This window comes from Desarmillaria tabescens (genome assembly GCF_030435595.1).
Source record: "Desarmillaria tabescens strain CCBAS 213 chromosome Unknown EV420scaffold_98, whole genome shotgun sequence".
NCBI lineage: Eukaryota > Fungi > Basidiomycota > Agaricomycetes > Agaricales > Physalacriaceae > Desarmillaria > Desarmillaria tabescens.
The window spans coordinates 84,401-99,351 of record NW_026848397.1 but is presented as its reverse complement, the minus strand read 5'-3'; the positions used below and the strand labels follow the sequence as shown (position 1 = coordinate 99,351).

The following is a 14,951-nucleotide window of genomic DNA, read 5'->3' as shown; positions in this document are numbered from 1 at the left end:
CACTGGAATGTTGTTCCATCAACTTCTGTAGCTGTTGAACAGCTACGGAGGCGTATCATTTCATCTCACTATAGTGTTTCGCGGCCTGCAGGAGGTTGTCTCGCAACCTATTGTCCACCGGTAGTCGACTATTGGATGCTATGTCGTTCATCCGTCTACGCCTTGACCTGGGCGTTGATCGTCCACGATCGATTATAATTACTTACTGTGTAGGAGGCTGTGCACGTCGCGCAGTTTATACGCTGGCGGCAGGCTAGATATGGACCGTAGTAATCTAAGGACGTTATCTTGTCGTCCGCAAGAGGATATCATGATGGGGAGTTCTGTCCTTCAAGGTCGGAACGAACGATATCCAAGTACTAAGTCTTCTATCAGGCAGCCACTGCTTCTTTCCAGGATGATCGAATCGCACATACTACAGAGCTAAATATGTGTTTCCTTGATCAAATGATTCTGATCGAATCAGCTGTAGTGGGGAAGGCTCAGTGTGACTTTGATACTCGGGAGATAGTATACTCCAGACGTACAGCAACGGTATCGCCGACTCTGTGTGCGGTCTTTGCCAACGTCGGCTGAAGCGACGCTTGTTTTGGGGTCCCAGCTAATACTGAGTCGCAAAGATGGTATCCGAATGGCGGTACGTATATTGATCGGGAGAAGGTCGGTCACCCAGGATGCTGGTACGCCACCGACCCTGCAGGACTGGGTTATGCTGCGTGCCATGTAATCGCTTAACGGGAAGGGAGGCCAAAGTCACGGAACTCGGCTCGGGGGAATACGAATTCGTCGTTGTTCCGGTGAGAGAGGCGTGGAATGCGAACAATGAACAGTATTTGGTATGCGTTCCACGCGGAAGATAAAGTAGGATTCTGGATCAAATTGATGGATTATCTTTCGTACTAGAAACGTTGTACTATGTTACACGACGACCAAAGTGTTGTGCTGTTGAGAAGAAAGGATCCGCCGTGGTCGGGCGCCCACTTTAAGGGAGGGGGGAAGAGGGAAAGGACGATAATTTTTTATGATTGCTTGATAATCTGTGCTGACTACTGCGGCTGGGTGGTGGCTGGACGAACCTGGATGATTGTTTGGCTATGGCAACAAGTGCAAATACGGTAACCAGTTACGTGATTGATGATGGGAATAATCGGGTTCGGAGTAGTTGCTCATTCCACCAACACCGGACATCGTGGTCTTCGGACGACCATGCCAGATTCACCTTTAAAGTCCATCCTCTCCCCTTTCGTTTTTCTCAACATTCCCTACAATCATGTCTTGGTTCTCCCTTCCTACAGAAATGCATCTCGCCATCGTCGATGTCCTCGACCACGATGAAGTCAGAGCTCTCTCTACTGTCGACAGAACGACCTATGATGCTTGTGTTCCGTCTTTGTTCAAGGTGCGCTACTATCTCTCTCATATCAGAACGCGTTATTCATTTCTCTCTCTAGTCGGTCACATTGAATAGCCACAATACTCTCGAGCAATTCCTTGGAAATGTACCCAAGGATTATTGCAGATATATCCAGTCAGTCCAGGTCGACCTCAAGCGTCTGGACTCCAACGGAAGTGGAAGGAAGGAGCGAACCAAAAGTCTGGTATCACTTCTTCAGGCTTGCCCCCGCTTGAATGTACTGGACGTACGGAACGCAGGGTATCTTCACCCCGATATCCTATCCTGTGCCCTTCCATCCCTAAGGAGTCTCATTTTGAGCCATTGGGATCCCGAGGAAATGATGCCTCTGTAAGTTTGTTCGAAATGATAATGGTCCGTGTTACTGATCCTCGATCCAGGAGTGAACGCCTTATCGTTTCACTTGCAGCATCGCTTCCGATGTTGAACCACCTTTCTATTAGCGGTGCTACACGAAGTGCCCTCCATGCTCCAGACCTCGTTGGTGTCTACCCACCCGTCCCTCTTGTCATCGGAGACAGTGATATCCCAGCTCACCCCATCCTCGGAAACGAATTGAGTCTCCCCAGTCTGCTCAGACTTACCGGGCTCCGAACCCTCAGCATCAAAGACACGCACCTCGGAGATGCTCGCTGGGACACGGAGCAAGTCTGTTGCCAATTAGAGCGCGTCGATTTGATGGGCAGCTGCGAGGAAGGTTGGACTGAACGTATCATGGCTCGTGTAGGCCGTACCGTGGGCGAGTTCGGCTTAAGCGCCCCGGTTAAACCAGCTAGCGTCAGGGGCTTGGCGTCCTTGAAGAAGCTGCGCATTGGAGAATATTTCCCCGTAGACGACGTAGCTGAAACGCTCGAGGGCTTCGCGGACAGCCCCATTGAACGCGTCGAAATGGAGTGCTTCGAGGAAGATGTCGTCGATGTATGCACGGAGCTAGAGGGATGGTTGCGTGGCAAAGGGGAGGGCCTTTGGCAGAGACTCGAACGCGTGGATGTCAAGGTTCTCGAAAGCTCGTACGACGACGACGACGAAGAAGAAGAGAAGATGAGGGAAGCCATGGGCAAACTCATGAGAGTATGCGGCGAGTTGAGGGTCAAAAGCCGCGTCTGTGGCAAGCGCAATGGCAAGCAACGAATCCTCTCCGAGAACATGAGATGGCCAGATGGGCGAGTCCGAGCCAACACCGTCTAATCTGATTATCTTTCAACAAACTTCTATTATCGGGACTTCAGTTGGACTTGGGTACTGGGTATCTTTATTTCTTTCATATCAGTTTTAATATGTACTACTATCTATCTGTACTATCGAAATACACCTAGTCGATATCTTCACTCTTCATCTGAAAACTTTTTTAACGCGGTCTACCCGGAGCCTTTCAATGTCCAGCTTTGACGGACAATGAGGTAATACCCTGTGGCGCTGGTAAACTTTACTTGTAAAGTAAGTGGGCACGTGACGTCCTTTCAATTAGTTCAACACTGATGTCCAGGGTCTAATAACCGGCGGCAACGGCATCCACGAGCTAGTATATGTATTAAAATTCAAAAATAACGTGGAGATAGTTTAGAGGCGTTGACAACCGCTGACAGCTCATTGATATATGCAATTGCTTAAAACTTATACAGACAGGATGTAACACATATTGGGCGAGAAATATCCGGGAAGCCAAGAGAAACGCTGCGGTTAAAGAATTAGCACTAGTAGCTGACGGGTTTACGTTTGGGCCTAAGTGGAGTCTGCGAATTCACCGAGTTGACAGTGCTAGTCGATGGTGAGCGATCCACCTCAGCTTCTACCGAAGAGCTGGCATACAGCATAAATGGCTCCCCACACATCGGACCCTCACAAATTGTCGCAGTTCCAGAGTCACGGACATGACCCAAAACAGGTCCGGGCGGAGAGGCGGGAGTGTGATCGGGTCTCGGGGAGAGTGACAGGCTCGCGCTGACGTTGGTGGCAGGCGTTTCCGTACTACATTGCGACAACGTAAACGGTGTTATCCCGTTTCGCGCGGATATAGAAAAGTCAATGGTCTTTCGAGGTTTGAATTTGGGGAGAGACTTTGTGTCCGGGAAAAGACGACCTGTGGCAAGGAGGAGCAGGACGTTCACCAAGCCTGAAAGTAATGTAAGCCATACTATATAAGGAGCTGACGGCGCTAGAGCTTAAGACGGGTTACCTGTCAAGTTGAAGATTACCGCCGTTGAGAGGACCGCCCACTCGGGGACGTGAGCCCCGGAAAACTCGGAAAGGCGGGCGAGGCCTATGGGGACGATGAGCATCCCGTAGGCGATCTGGACCAAAGGAGATTCAGCGCGCATGTTTGGGGCCTTGAAAGAGGCACACAGTTTACCGGGTGCCAGACCATTTGGTGTACGACGCGTAACATTGAAGAGTCGATGTAATCCCGGAGAATGCTGAGTTTCCAGCTTTGCCCACGGGGGACGAAACGAAGGCGGGGTTTCCCTGAAACAAATATGAGGTTGCCGCGGACCCTGAGGAGTATCGCTGTGTACAGAATGAAGGAGGTACCCGCTGAGATGTACTCCTATATTTGTTCTAGTCAGGTCGACTGTAGGATGGACGGGAATCTCACGAAAACATATTCAAGGAACCTCTGTTCACGGGGATAGGCACTGGTTATCCAGCACCTCAAACGCTATGAGGAATGAACGGATACATGCTAGAGAAATGACATACCAGCTGCCAGAGATGCCGAAATATGGGTAGTGGGTCGGGTGAGACGTTCGTATTGCGGTGGGTCCGATGATTACAATGCCGATAACGAGTCCCCATCCGAGTGTCAGTACAGCAACGAACGCGGCGCGATTAGATGTCCACCGCAGGAAGAGGATGTTGAACAAGTGAATTGAAATACTGAGAGACCAAACAGCGTTACCAACATTTCCGGCTTGTTTGATGGAGCCTGCAGGGATAAGGTGGTGACGGTAAGTATAAAGAAGTGACGTCGGGGTTACCTTGAACGGCGCAAAAGTCCGTCTGATAGACGCTGTTGAGTGATAACCATCTAGCGTTCATGACGGTACCGGAAGATTGAAAAACATTAGAGATGAGAAGGGATACAAAGTAACCGAGGATGTGGGTCCCTTTGTACCCCTTGGATCTAGGAATGACCAGCTGAGCCGTTATGAGACTCTATGCACAATAGAACGGTATGATAGCGCACAATGAGCGCAAAAATGGCAGCAAGCAGGGAAACTGCCCCTGATACGGATATCCACTAGTTCGCCCCGTCAGTACGTCCCGACAACGGATTGAATAGAACAGGTACTCACGAGAACTCCGTTGAATTCGTATATGTCATACGGGTGCACAGATTCGAGACGAGTCGGGTTGATCTCAATAGCAGGCATACGATATAGAGAGTGGATCACCACACCAGGTGGGACGTCAATCCTATACGGAGGAGCGGGAGAATTGCGGTACGAGAAATTTCAAAGCAGGAGAGGTGGACAGTACAGGATATTTTATCTATTTGGCCTGGTCATTGAAGCGCATCTTTGTTATGGTAATTCAGCTGGCAGGGGTAAATCACAAGTGTTCACGACGCGAGTACTGCCCGAGCAATATACAGCGCCTTGGTGTCGTTTTTGTGTGTACATTTGTGAGTTAAAGCGCCAGAAATGAGCCTAGAGAGCCCAGTTTATTCTTTCGAAAAGCCTGGCATATGGGACGTAGTCGTCGCGCCGGTAGTCAACAGTTCAGTCGGGAGTCAAAAGACAAAAATGGCAATGTTGACAGGTGTTTGATTCGGACGACTTTAGCGAGTCATACGCTCAGCGCTGTTCTAGGTTGCCAGCGATTTTCCAGTTTGCAGCGTTCGTTGCGACACTAGCAGCTGAAGAGCACGGACCTGAGTGCTGTGGAGTTTATTTATAATGGGTAAGTGACATTCATTCCGGTTCTCTTCCAAGCAACATGATGCCAACTCACACATACCTATGGAGAGATTAAACAATCTCCATGATATCAAAGACCTTTCGGCTCATCCTGGTATATTTCTCAGTGAAGGAACCGCTTGAGTCGGGGGTCAAGAACGGAGATCTGATTGCTGTTTCGTGTCCAAGCGCCCTACCATCTTTACTGATTGTTTTTTTAGCAGGCGGGAAAATACATCTCTTTTTTCTCAGCAGTTGCTGTGTTGGACTACCATCTGATTTCCAAGGATTGTCTGCCTCAAGAATCTTGAATCATTAGCGTCAAGCTTCAAGCCGTGTTTCAAGTTCAAATTTCGTCAAGATATCAAGCTTCAAGGTCAATGCAAGGTCAACAATGATGTTAACAAAGGATTGGTACCAAGGCTGGTACATCCAGAAAGGCTGTATCTAATTTTCTCAGTTTAGGCTCGACTTTGGACCAATTTTCTGCAATCTATCTTCAGAGTCATGCCTGCAGTTTGACGTCAAAACGCCGTGCGGCCCGGGATATACCGGAACTTATTTTTGTAAAAGGAAATTCAAAGGCCATTTCTTTCACCAACGACGGCGACGTTCAGTGTGCCCGTCCGCTTCTTGGATTCCATTCGGGGCACATGGTCGCCTTTGTTCGTTTGCCTCTTTCATTAGTGTCTTGTCCAGGATTTCCTTGCAAGCCACCAGCATGAAGAAATATCCCGGCTTTGATTACGATGCGGGCAAGGACCAACTCGAGGGAGATGTACGGCCCTCATTCCAGCCATTCTACCGCTCTGTTTGACTGACATTTGTGCCATACAGGATCTCTCTATGCTGGATGGCGGCAATGCTCCTCCGGAGGCCTTACCAGACGTCGAGGATGATGGTGTAGACGAGCCAACGAGCCAGGTGCGTTGATATCGATTCTTGACGCGTCTTTATCTAAAATTTCGCCAGTCTTCGCAGTGGGAGGGTGATATCGAAGATCTTATCATAAATTACCAGGTGCGTCGCGTGCCGCCTGCGTCTCAAGAGTATCCTCCAATTCGCTCTATAGGAGTGCAATAATAATGCCATCACTAATGTGAGCGCCCCGACAAGCACTCAGCAGGTCAGTCTTCGACACTGCTATTCTCCAAGGCTTCTCTGACTTCTGGAAGATGTGGGCTGACTTGGACAAAGAACCTCTCCCGCTAAGTAAAACCTTCTCGTATCTGTTTCTTTGAGGCAATGCTGATCTCGTGGAACAGCGCAGGTAGTCGAAGAATATGAAGAGAAAGGAAAAAGAAAGTCTAGCGATACGATTGATCTGTCATCATCTGGAACGCTGGTCGATGGTCGAAGACCAGCGAAGATGCGACGCGTTGATGAAAGCGTGCAGGATGTCAATGATCAGCCCTGGATCGTGGTCAGTATCCTTTCTTTCTTCTATAATTTCATCTGACACTCCTCTCGTCAAGGCGCAACACTCCTCTCTCGTTGACGAGTTCAACCGGCTCGGGATATCCGTTGGCGTTCGAATGGAGCTTGCAAGATTGAAGACGTCGGGCGAATTGACAGAGGAGGATATGTGGAAACAGAAAGATTGTCTCCAACATTTGATAGGATCTAACCAGGACGCAGCGCTGAACACTCGCGCGACGTTTCTTCCGGACACAGCTTCAGATGACGATGGTCGGCCTGTACGTTTTTCTCAATATTTCTGTGCTACGTTCACTTATATAACACTTTGTCGCAGCCGCCTTGGGAGGAGCTTGATCTGGAGACTGACCATCTTTCCGAGGACCCATATGCTGGTCTGGGTAACAGTGAAAAATGGCCAGACTGGTACGGAGGGAAGGTCACCTTCCGGGCTCGATATGGTCGGGACTCAAAGAAGATTGTTATTGAGAGACCTACTTTGGATCTGTCCAACTCCTTGAAGCGTCGTTTTGGTTCATGGTGCTTCCTTCGCGTGAAAACTGACGACCAGTGCGGCTCTGCAGTTGTCGATTTATTCAAGAGACCACTAGTGATCTGGGATGCCGTATTTAGGGCACTTCACGCTTCGGAGGACCATGTTACCATGGTGTGGGTCAATGAAGCATTCGTTGCGGGAAAGATTGAGAGGCCCTTTCCTGGCCTCGAATCATTCGGTGTCGGTTATTCTTTGTTCGACTTCATCAATTTTCTTAATCCTCTACACGAGAATAAGAATCAAGTGAGTATATTCCTCCAATTCTTACTTGGCACTTATCGTGGTGTAGTTTCTAGGAAAATGGGCGTCGCGAATAGCGCTCTATCTCTCGACTTCCGTGCCTGGTCCACGTCTCAGGGAAGAAGACATGCATGAACAGGAAGATCATTGTAAGCGCATAGTCTGTTAGATCACCAGGTTCTGAATATCTACTTTTCCACAGTTTCTGGTGATAACTCAAACATGACCGACGGCTGTGGTATATCCAATCTTCCTCTCCATCGAAGTTTTCCTAGGCAAAATAATAAAATACCTACTGCCGTTCAATTTCGTCTGAGAGGAGCAAAGGTATGTAGCCCATCCGCTGAGCTTGAGCTGCATTCGTCCGACGTTCTTCATTTCCAGGGAATGCTCTTACTAGTGCGAAACGATGAGTGGCTGGACAAACCTAAGTCTTCCGGACCCTCATCCACCGAGGAGCGACCTGAAGTATGGTTTCGGCGCCCGTCTCAAATCAAGATCAATTACCCCAAGACTGAACCGCTCGATCCTCTTCACTTGACCATGGCCGTTCTCCATTTTTCATCGATTCAGTCCCCGGCTAGACTCTGCAGAAGTCATCATCAACCTGGAACACAATGGTGTGCCTGCGGTTGTCTTTGAGCAACTTGGAAGGAACTGTATCCAGCAGGTTGTCGATGAATTCGCTACATGCATGACACCTGAACATGCGTGTAGACTTTGGGCATCTGTAGAGGACGTAGAAGGTATCTATTCAGCTAGACGGATGCGCGTCACCGAGAGTCGGCAACGACCTCTGAGAAAGAAGAAAGAAGACGAGGATGATCACGACGCCGGGGCATGGTTCCCTGATCCTCACTCTGGATGCCCAACTTCCTTAGGCGAAACCGCGATGGAGCTCTTGGATTCCGGCTTTCTACCCGATCAATGCAACTTCCTCAAGCAGAAGTTGTGGCGTGTAGCCAACTCTAAAATGCGCGCGGTTTCTTCACAGTTCAACTTTGAGCTGGAACAGAGCTGCTCTGGATTGGTCGTCGTTGGTGCGTCTCGTCAGCACATATGTTGCCTTCATATCTGATAACAATTGTGAAGATCCTCACGGCGTCCTCAAGGAGAACGAAATACAGGTTAAAAGTTCGCGACACGAATTCAAAACGGATGATGGTTTCGAAACCGACACCGTGCTTGGAGAAGTGGTGGTTAGTGTTTATCGTGCTAATCAGAACTGGATGGTTAATATCATATTTTACAGATTGCTCGTAACCCATGTAAAATTCCTACCGACAGCCGAAAGGTGGGTTCGTCGTTCATTTCTTCTTACATTCATTGATGAAACGAAACAGGTGATGGCTGTAACGCACCCAATGTTGGCTGATATGGCCGACGTCATCGTATGTTCCATTCGGGGAGCTACTGCTCTGTTACAGTATCTTGCTGGAGGTTAGTATTATCCCGTTTGCAAAATGACGTCCATTCATATCATTTGATGTAGGTGATTATGACGGTGATCGAATTCTGGTCATATGGGCACGAGCTATCGTGGACTCCTTTCGAAACGCCCACGAAGATTACATGGAGCCGCCTCCTGGATTCGATGATCTTTTTGAAAGGGACACGAAAACTGTCGATGATTTTTGTCAAGAAATGGCTTCTGCGCCATCTCATGTCAAAGCCAAGGAGTTACAGACCCGTCTTCTTGCCCCATTGAGCTGTCCTTCCGCAGTGGGAAAAATCTCAACTCTCCATGATGATTATGTGTATACGAAGGGATACAGTCATCCGGATACGCTCTGCGCAGGACAAGCGTGAGTCACATGTATCTTATAACCACCCCGATCCCTGTGCTCACATTAAATGCAAATTAGATTCGCCAGAATAATGGATTCGGCAAAGACTGGGTATCGATTGAAGGCGAATTCTCGCCTCCAAGGATCTCAGAGGCAAACGCCTCAGTGGAGGATGGTCCAAAAGAGCGCCAAGCTACCCAAGGCGTCAAGTAGCAATTCTGACAATACGGTTGGGAACAAGGGCAATCTACCACATTGCAGAAGATTCGTGGATGAGACCCATATTGTCGGGCAATATGCCATGGGCGACATAAACACAGCCATGCAAGAGAACGTTGCAGACTGGGCGAAGGTTCTAGCTCGCATGCTGCCCCAGTACGCCGCTCTACCCAGTAATCTTTCCCAGCTGTGGAAGGATGCAAGAAGATCATTGAGCGAATATCATCAGCGCGATCTTAACATCATTCAAGGACACATCGATGACACGCATGTAAAGTGGCTGCAAGTCAGAAAAAACAAAACAGAATTCAAGAACCTTCTTACACACTTCGAGAAGTTTCCATCCATTGGCAAATTGCGATATATCACCGATAAATGGCAGCTCGACCTCCTTCGCGCTTCCTGTGCCTATATCAAAGACAGTGCTGGCGGCCACCGTTTCGCGTTTCATATTTCCCCCTCCATCCTCTCTGACAAGTTTATCATGGATCGCATATTAGACGCTCTCAAAGATGCATTCGAAAAGGGTATGACTGCGTTGGAGCATTTAGCGCGCAAAAACGAAGAGGTATACGTTCCTGATATGGATCTTGCCGGGACGTGGCAGACCTTGACAAGCGTCGCAGAGCATTGGAAAGATCTGGAGATCATCAAAAAGCATGTTGAGGATGTGTATGCGCGGTGGAAACGTACGACGATCCGACCATATAACGAAAAGACCAAGCAACGACGCTTAGCTTGTTCTAAGGCCTTCAATGAATACCCAACATCTGCGGACATGCGTTTGCTCAAAGACCACGCGCTAATATCCCGTTTGCGAGCCTCCTATGCCTACGTTAGATATCACGGAAAAGACAGAGACCACCGCTTTGCGTTCGAAATGGCTTTCAGGGAACTCTGCCACATGAAGGCCACTGCTATTGGCCAGACTAAGACTACGACTCGTGGGTTTTATGATCGTATGAAGTTGAAAGTTTTAACTTGATTTTTCTTCTTTCTTGTATACCCTTTTCACTTATACCATCCCCGAATACTCCACATTCTTGTAACATTCGCACACACATTAAACTGTATCGTATAGGTACCACACCATGTATACTGTACACGATCCAAAATTATATTACAACAGTATCATCCTCTGCGGGCTCTTGGACGGACAAAAGGGCATCAAGTTCTTTCAGCCGTTTCTCCCATACATCAACTTCCTTCAATTTGTTCTCTAGGGTGATTATCTCTCTGTCGATGCCTACACGTTCCTCCGCTGTACCCACGCGCGTCAAGGTCCAACTACCCGTTCCATCACCGTGCAGTGTCAACAATCGCGTGTGATATTTCGATAATGATGGACTAAATGAATCATTAATATCAGGTTGCTAGGCTGGAGTACGACACGTACCGTAAAGAGATGGTGATCAAAGTGATACCTTGGGCCTTAAGATGTTCGTACATACGTCCTTCAACATCACTAGACACGGCACTCGTACATTCTGAAACGCCATCAGAATCAGTTCATCACCGTACACGGTGCACGTACCATCCAAAATCGCGAACTCGGGTTTATGATAGAAAACCCGGGCCAGACTCATCTGCGAAAGTTGTTAATTATCAGCCAAACTAACTCATGGATGCCATGACACTGACCCTTTGCTTCTCACCCCCACTCAACACATCTCTCCATTCCTTCCTCGTAGTCCATCCACCTTCTCTTTCCGGCAGATACGCAAGATACACCATCTCCAAGATATTCATCATATCCTTCTCAGTCTTCCCTGACTCCAAAAACTCTGCATACGAGTGTGGGTAAATCATTTGGTCAAGAAGACTTCCTGTCACCATGTAGGCTCGTTGAGGTACCACAAACACGCCTCGGCGGTCTCCACGATTCCCGGGACGCTTAACCTGGGCATTTGTACCTTGGGCCGCCCACAGTCCAGCTAGTACGCGCGCGACAGCGGTCTTTCCAACACCATTACTTCCAGTGATCATAAGATGTTCACCTTCCCGTAAGATCATAGAAAGATCTTTGACGAGCGGTGCAATCTCCTTCTCCGTCTCTGTTGAATCAAGTATCGCCTTGTTGGTCGACGGAATTCTAACGTCGACATGAGAGAGTTCAATGGTGTCGTCTAGGTCACTAGTCGCGGAAGGCAGGGGTGGTAAGTTATGTAGCGTCGAAAAGAGTGTGTAAAGTCGCGTCGTAAGACCTGCTAGCTCTAACAAGTCTTTGTACGCATACATTAGTCTGCCTCCGGCGTCAGCAAGGGAAACAAGAAGACGTCGGTTGGAAATATAGCCTATGATAATATGTTGAGACCTCGAGATACCATTGAAATCCAAGTTGACCTACTTTCTGTTCGATTCGCCACGGCGTTTCCTTCCTCCACAGAGTTGGGCTTCTCATGTTGAGCGCGCCGTCGGCGTCGCGTGTACAAAAGAGGCACAGCGATGAGCACGTATCCTGCAGCCGACCACAGGTACTTGATGACAAAGTCCTCCGTCCATTCATAAGCTATGCGGATCTACAGGAAAGGAATTAGAGATGGCCTGTGGAAAATAATAGGCTGATACTCACTTTGTAAATTGAATTCACATGCTTGATTAACCGCATGTACGCGGCCATAAGGATGCTCCTTTCACGAGCCCCGCCATCATAGAACCTATCAAGCCAAGTCAGGGCAAAGATGGAAAAGGGGCAGACCACGAGACTAACGCGACTTCTTCACTTTCCCGTCCGACTCTTCCCATCCCCGCGCGATATTCGCCCTCGAGGCGAGCTTCGACCGCAGCAAGCTTGCCGAACGCTGGTGTCACCGCACGGAGGATTGCCACAGTCGCGTAGTAGTTGCAAAATAGTAGCACTGTCCCCCGGGCTCCTAGGGATCGGGAAAGTTGACTTGTGAATAGGACAAGGTCGAGCGAAGGCTTGAGGACATTTCCATATAACACGGACAATGACTCTGCCCAAGATTCTACATCAGCAGTGATGTACTGATCCACGCCTTCGAGGCCAGATCGGTAGAACCGCAGGTCCGGGTACGAGGAAAGGTAGAGGTCATTGGTGTAGTGCGTCAACCGCGATCGTAGCCTGAGGGAGAGTTTTGATTGAAGGTGACGGATCTAAGTATTCGGATGAGAAATGTTCCTTGAAAGGGGAAGAGAAACCCCACCATTGAGTTTGTATATGTACTAGGTATTGCGAGCAGGAACCACAGCACAAGCCCTCTGAGAAAGCCTTTAGCATCCGCCCGTACCTTGATACAATGATAAGAGATGATACCATGCCTTGCATTATAGCACATACCAAATCCCTAACAATGATCCCATCTAGCCTTGCAACAACAATACTAAGGACCGTCCGCGACACCAAGAAGAAAGAGTGCAAGGCAACGATGAAAGCCTCCTTGGACCGGAACGAGGGAATAGCTATTCGAAACAAGATTGCACGTAGCTGACGAAAGAAGTTCAAGTCGATATTCGGTTTTGTTGAAGGGGGTAGAAGAGGAAAATAAGGCACGTCTGAAGCGAACTTTGATTGGGGCGTCGGCTTGATATTAACCTGCACGGTGCTCAGCTTCGACTTGCATTTGCACAAAAATGATTTCGAAGAGCTCACCCTAGACACCTCTTCACGATACGGAACGAGTAGAGTCTTGCTGCCATCGTCCTCTTTCACATACACTTCTTGCAGGACACGCAGCAGTTCTTCTTGCGACAGACGCTTCCTATTGACAACCACACGGAGTCTCGCTAGAGTTTCTTTGGGGATTTCGGTCAACCTGGACCGAAGTATGAGGACGACTGCCAGTACGAGAATCGATGTCCGTCGGGAAGGCCATCGTATAGGCTTGGAGAAGATGGCCATGCTCCGGTGGAGGCCACCGACGACAATGACGGTAAGAGACAAGAAGGGTTGAGGGCGGGTTGGGGTAAGCAAGTCAAGACATCAAGCCGGTCAAACACTGTGGGGTCATCGTGCTGGCATATGGCAATCATACAACACAAGCATGTGAAATTCTTTTTATCAATAAGATTAGATTAGATCAAAATTACAATCTTTTCAAGCATCTGTAGAAACATTCGCCACCCCTACGAAGCTCCAGTGCTGGGTATAGGTTCCATCCGTAGGCATTAATTTAACCGTCACAGTATTTGGAGAAGCCTGTGTTTCATTAGCCTCGGGTCAACGAACACAGCATTAAATCTACTTACACCGTACTCGGAGGCCACAGTCCATGCCAAGTCAGTGTCGGGGTACTTGATCTGCAGAACAAAACATGAGCATAGTAAGAAAAGATAAAAGAGATACTCACAGCGTAGTACCCATCTCCAACGGATTCGATCGTGAACGTCGTGGCATACAGCGAGTTATCGGTAATAACAGGCGATTGCTGAAATCCAATTCAGTTGGCTAAAACATCAAAGGATGTTGCCGCTAACCTCGCAGTTTTCAGTGGACGCTGATCCGGAGAAGCTCGAGTTTCCGAAAGTGTAACCAGAATCACTTTGTGCAACTTGCCACTACGGGAAAAAAAAAATTCAGACAACAGCATGCCACTGCAGTGCACGAAAACTTACAGCAGTGGTTGGTGGAGCCGAAGCGTTGGCCGGAACAGTCGGTGCATACAAGGTCTGGTACATGCGGTCTGATTTTAGCGAGCCTGCAGTCACATTGCGATTGAAGATCTGATACAGCCCCGGGGTGATCTAAGCATAGCACAATGAGCTCTCATTCCCTTCTGCTAGAGGAGGAAAAACACATACGCCCGAGTCAGCAGCATGGACACAAGCAGCAGCAGCAGCAGCAAGCAGAGAGAGGAAGAACACCATGGCGTTGACAGAATATCAAACGGACAATCACGTCCATATTTATAGGCTTCCAACCTTTTCGGATGTAAAACGGATAGCCATATTATGGAATAACAGTCCAAGCAGTGGCGTACCAAGGGCATAAGATCGCCGTCCATAGAAGCACATTTGATGACTGTTTGATGAGTGCAACCGATCAGTTACAAGTACCGACAAAATAAACGAGTACGTGAGAGAAGACAAGGTGCATCTGAAATGGACGCTTAGAGCTCTCGGTCATTGTAAGCCGCCTAGGGACTCCGAGAACAAAGCAGAAATATTAAGCTTGATGAACCACATGCATATCTCATACGAGGCAGAAATCAAAAAATAGACTCGTAAGATCGCAGTTAAGACGCGCTCTTCGCTCTGAAATGTTTCAGGTAAGCCAAGCAAAATACGCGCCAACGTGATATCACATAAAAAGTGCTACCATCTGCCTCGGTCTGAATATATGATATTGCCACCTTCTCGTCAGTTGCAGGGCCAGGATTGAAAGACATAATGAATGCGTACCTAATACTCTATTAACTTGCGATCGCCTCTTACACGCCATTGCCAGAAGGATAACATGGAAG

At 48.4% G+C, this 14,951-nt stretch overlaps 5 protein-coding genes across 5 annotated transcripts; 2 read left to right on the top strand and 3 right to left on the bottom strand.

Annotated features, from left to right (window-relative positions):
* Positions 1 to 1,105: 1,105 nt before the first annotated feature.
* EV420DRAFT_1212001 (uncharacterized protein) lies at positions 1,106 to 2,950 on the top strand. The gene is made up of 3 exons (XM_060466379.1): positions 1,106 to 1,399; positions 1,452 to 1,744; positions 1,795 to 2,950. Exons 1-3 carry the CDS (start codon positions 1,271 to 1,273, stop codon positions 2,600 to 2,602), a joined length of 1,230 nt encoding a protein of 409 aa, XP_060322916.1. The 5' UTR covers positions 1,106 to 1,270; the 3' UTR covers positions 2,603 to 2,950.
* Positions 2,951 to 3,196: 246 nt separating this feature from the next.
* Positions 3,197 to 4,785, bottom strand: EV420DRAFT_1623284 (uncharacterized protein; the record flags this gene model as incomplete). The annotated part of the gene is made up of 8 exons (XM_060475927.1): positions 3,197 to 3,252; positions 3,387 to 3,527; positions 3,591 to 3,705; positions 3,765 to 3,959; positions 4,008 to 4,062; positions 4,112 to 4,337; positions 4,390 to 4,528; positions 4,708 to 4,785. The coding sequence occupies 8 exons, from the start codon at positions 4,783 to 4,785 to the stop codon at positions 3,197 to 3,199; spliced, it is 1,005 nt and encodes a 334-aa protein (XP_060322915.1).
* Positions 4,786 to 6,031: 1,246 nt separating this feature from the next.
* On the top strand, positions 6,032 to 10,513 carry EV420DRAFT_1651491 (RNA dependent RNA polymerase-domain-containing protein; the record flags this gene model as incomplete). Its single annotated transcript, XM_060478558.1, has 17 exons — positions 6,032 to 6,088; positions 6,148 to 6,234; positions 6,283 to 6,330; positions 6,383 to 6,436; positions 6,486 to 6,522; positions 6,576 to 6,733; positions 6,786 to 7,007; positions 7,064 to 7,525; positions 7,572 to 7,671; positions 7,725 to 7,849; positions 7,907 to 8,142; positions 8,177 to 8,562; positions 8,615 to 8,721; positions 8,775 to 8,816; positions 8,866 to 8,962; positions 9,015 to 9,327; positions 9,388 to 10,513. 17 exons carry the CDS (start codon positions 6,032 to 6,034, stop codon positions 10,511 to 10,513), a joined length of 3,657 nt encoding a protein of 1,218 aa, XP_060322914.1.
* Positions 10,514 to 10,658: 145 nt separating this feature from the next.
* Positions 10,659 to 13,502, bottom strand: EV420DRAFT_1342262 (ABC transporter transmembrane region 2-domain-containing protein; the record flags this gene model as incomplete). Its single annotated transcript, XM_060468941.1, has 10 exons — positions 13,142 to 13,502; positions 12,830 to 13,084; positions 12,696 to 12,779; positions 12,239 to 12,645; positions 12,101 to 12,185; positions 11,876 to 12,047; positions 11,170 to 11,822; positions 11,063 to 11,114; positions 10,925 to 11,015; positions 10,659 to 10,875 (listed from the first exon to the last, which is right to left on the bottom strand). Coding segments are annotated over exons 1-10 (2,265 nt in total), but the record flags the coding sequence as incomplete, so codon positions are not given.
* EV420DRAFT_1585924 (uncharacterized protein) lies at positions 13,503 to 14,369 on the bottom strand. Its single transcript, XM_060474803.1, has 6 exons — positions 14,290 to 14,369; positions 14,104 to 14,232; positions 13,966 to 14,046; positions 13,839 to 13,916; positions 13,738 to 13,788; positions 13,503 to 13,687 (listed from the first exon to the last, which is right to left on the bottom strand). The coding sequence occupies exons 1-6, from the start codon at positions 14,353 to 14,355 to the stop codon at positions 13,586 to 13,588; spliced, it is 507 nt and encodes a 168-aa protein (XP_060322912.1). The 5' UTR covers positions 14,356 to 14,369; the 3' UTR covers positions 13,503 to 13,585.
* Between the last annotated feature and the right edge of the window lie 582 nt (positions 14,370 to 14,951).

Coding starts and splice junctions, on each gene's coding strand:
- EV420DRAFT_1212001 (XM_060466379.1), top strand. CDS start 1,271: ATGTCTTGGTTCTCCCTTCCTACAGAAATGCATCTCGCCATCGTCGAT. Junction 1,400..1,451: donor GTGTTCCGTCTTTGTTCAAG/GTGCGCTACTAT, acceptor TTCTCTCTCTAG/TCGGTCACATTGAATAGCCA. Junction 1,745..1,794: donor CCCGAGGAAATGATGCCTCT/GTAAGTTTGTTC, acceptor TCCTCGATCCAG/GAGTGAACGCCTTATCGTTT.
- EV420DRAFT_1585924 (XM_060474803.1), bottom strand. CDS start 14,355: ATGGTGTTCTTCCTCTCTCTGCTTGCTGCTGCTGCTGCTGCTTGTGTC. Junction 14,233..14,289: donor TCCATGCTGCTGACTCGGGC/GTATGTGTTTTT, acceptor TGCTATGCTTAG/ATCACCCCGGGGCTGTATCA. Junction 14,047..14,103: donor CGGCTCCACCAACCACTGCT/GTAAGTTTTCGT, acceptor TTTTTCCCGTAG/TGGCAAGTTGCACAAAGTGA.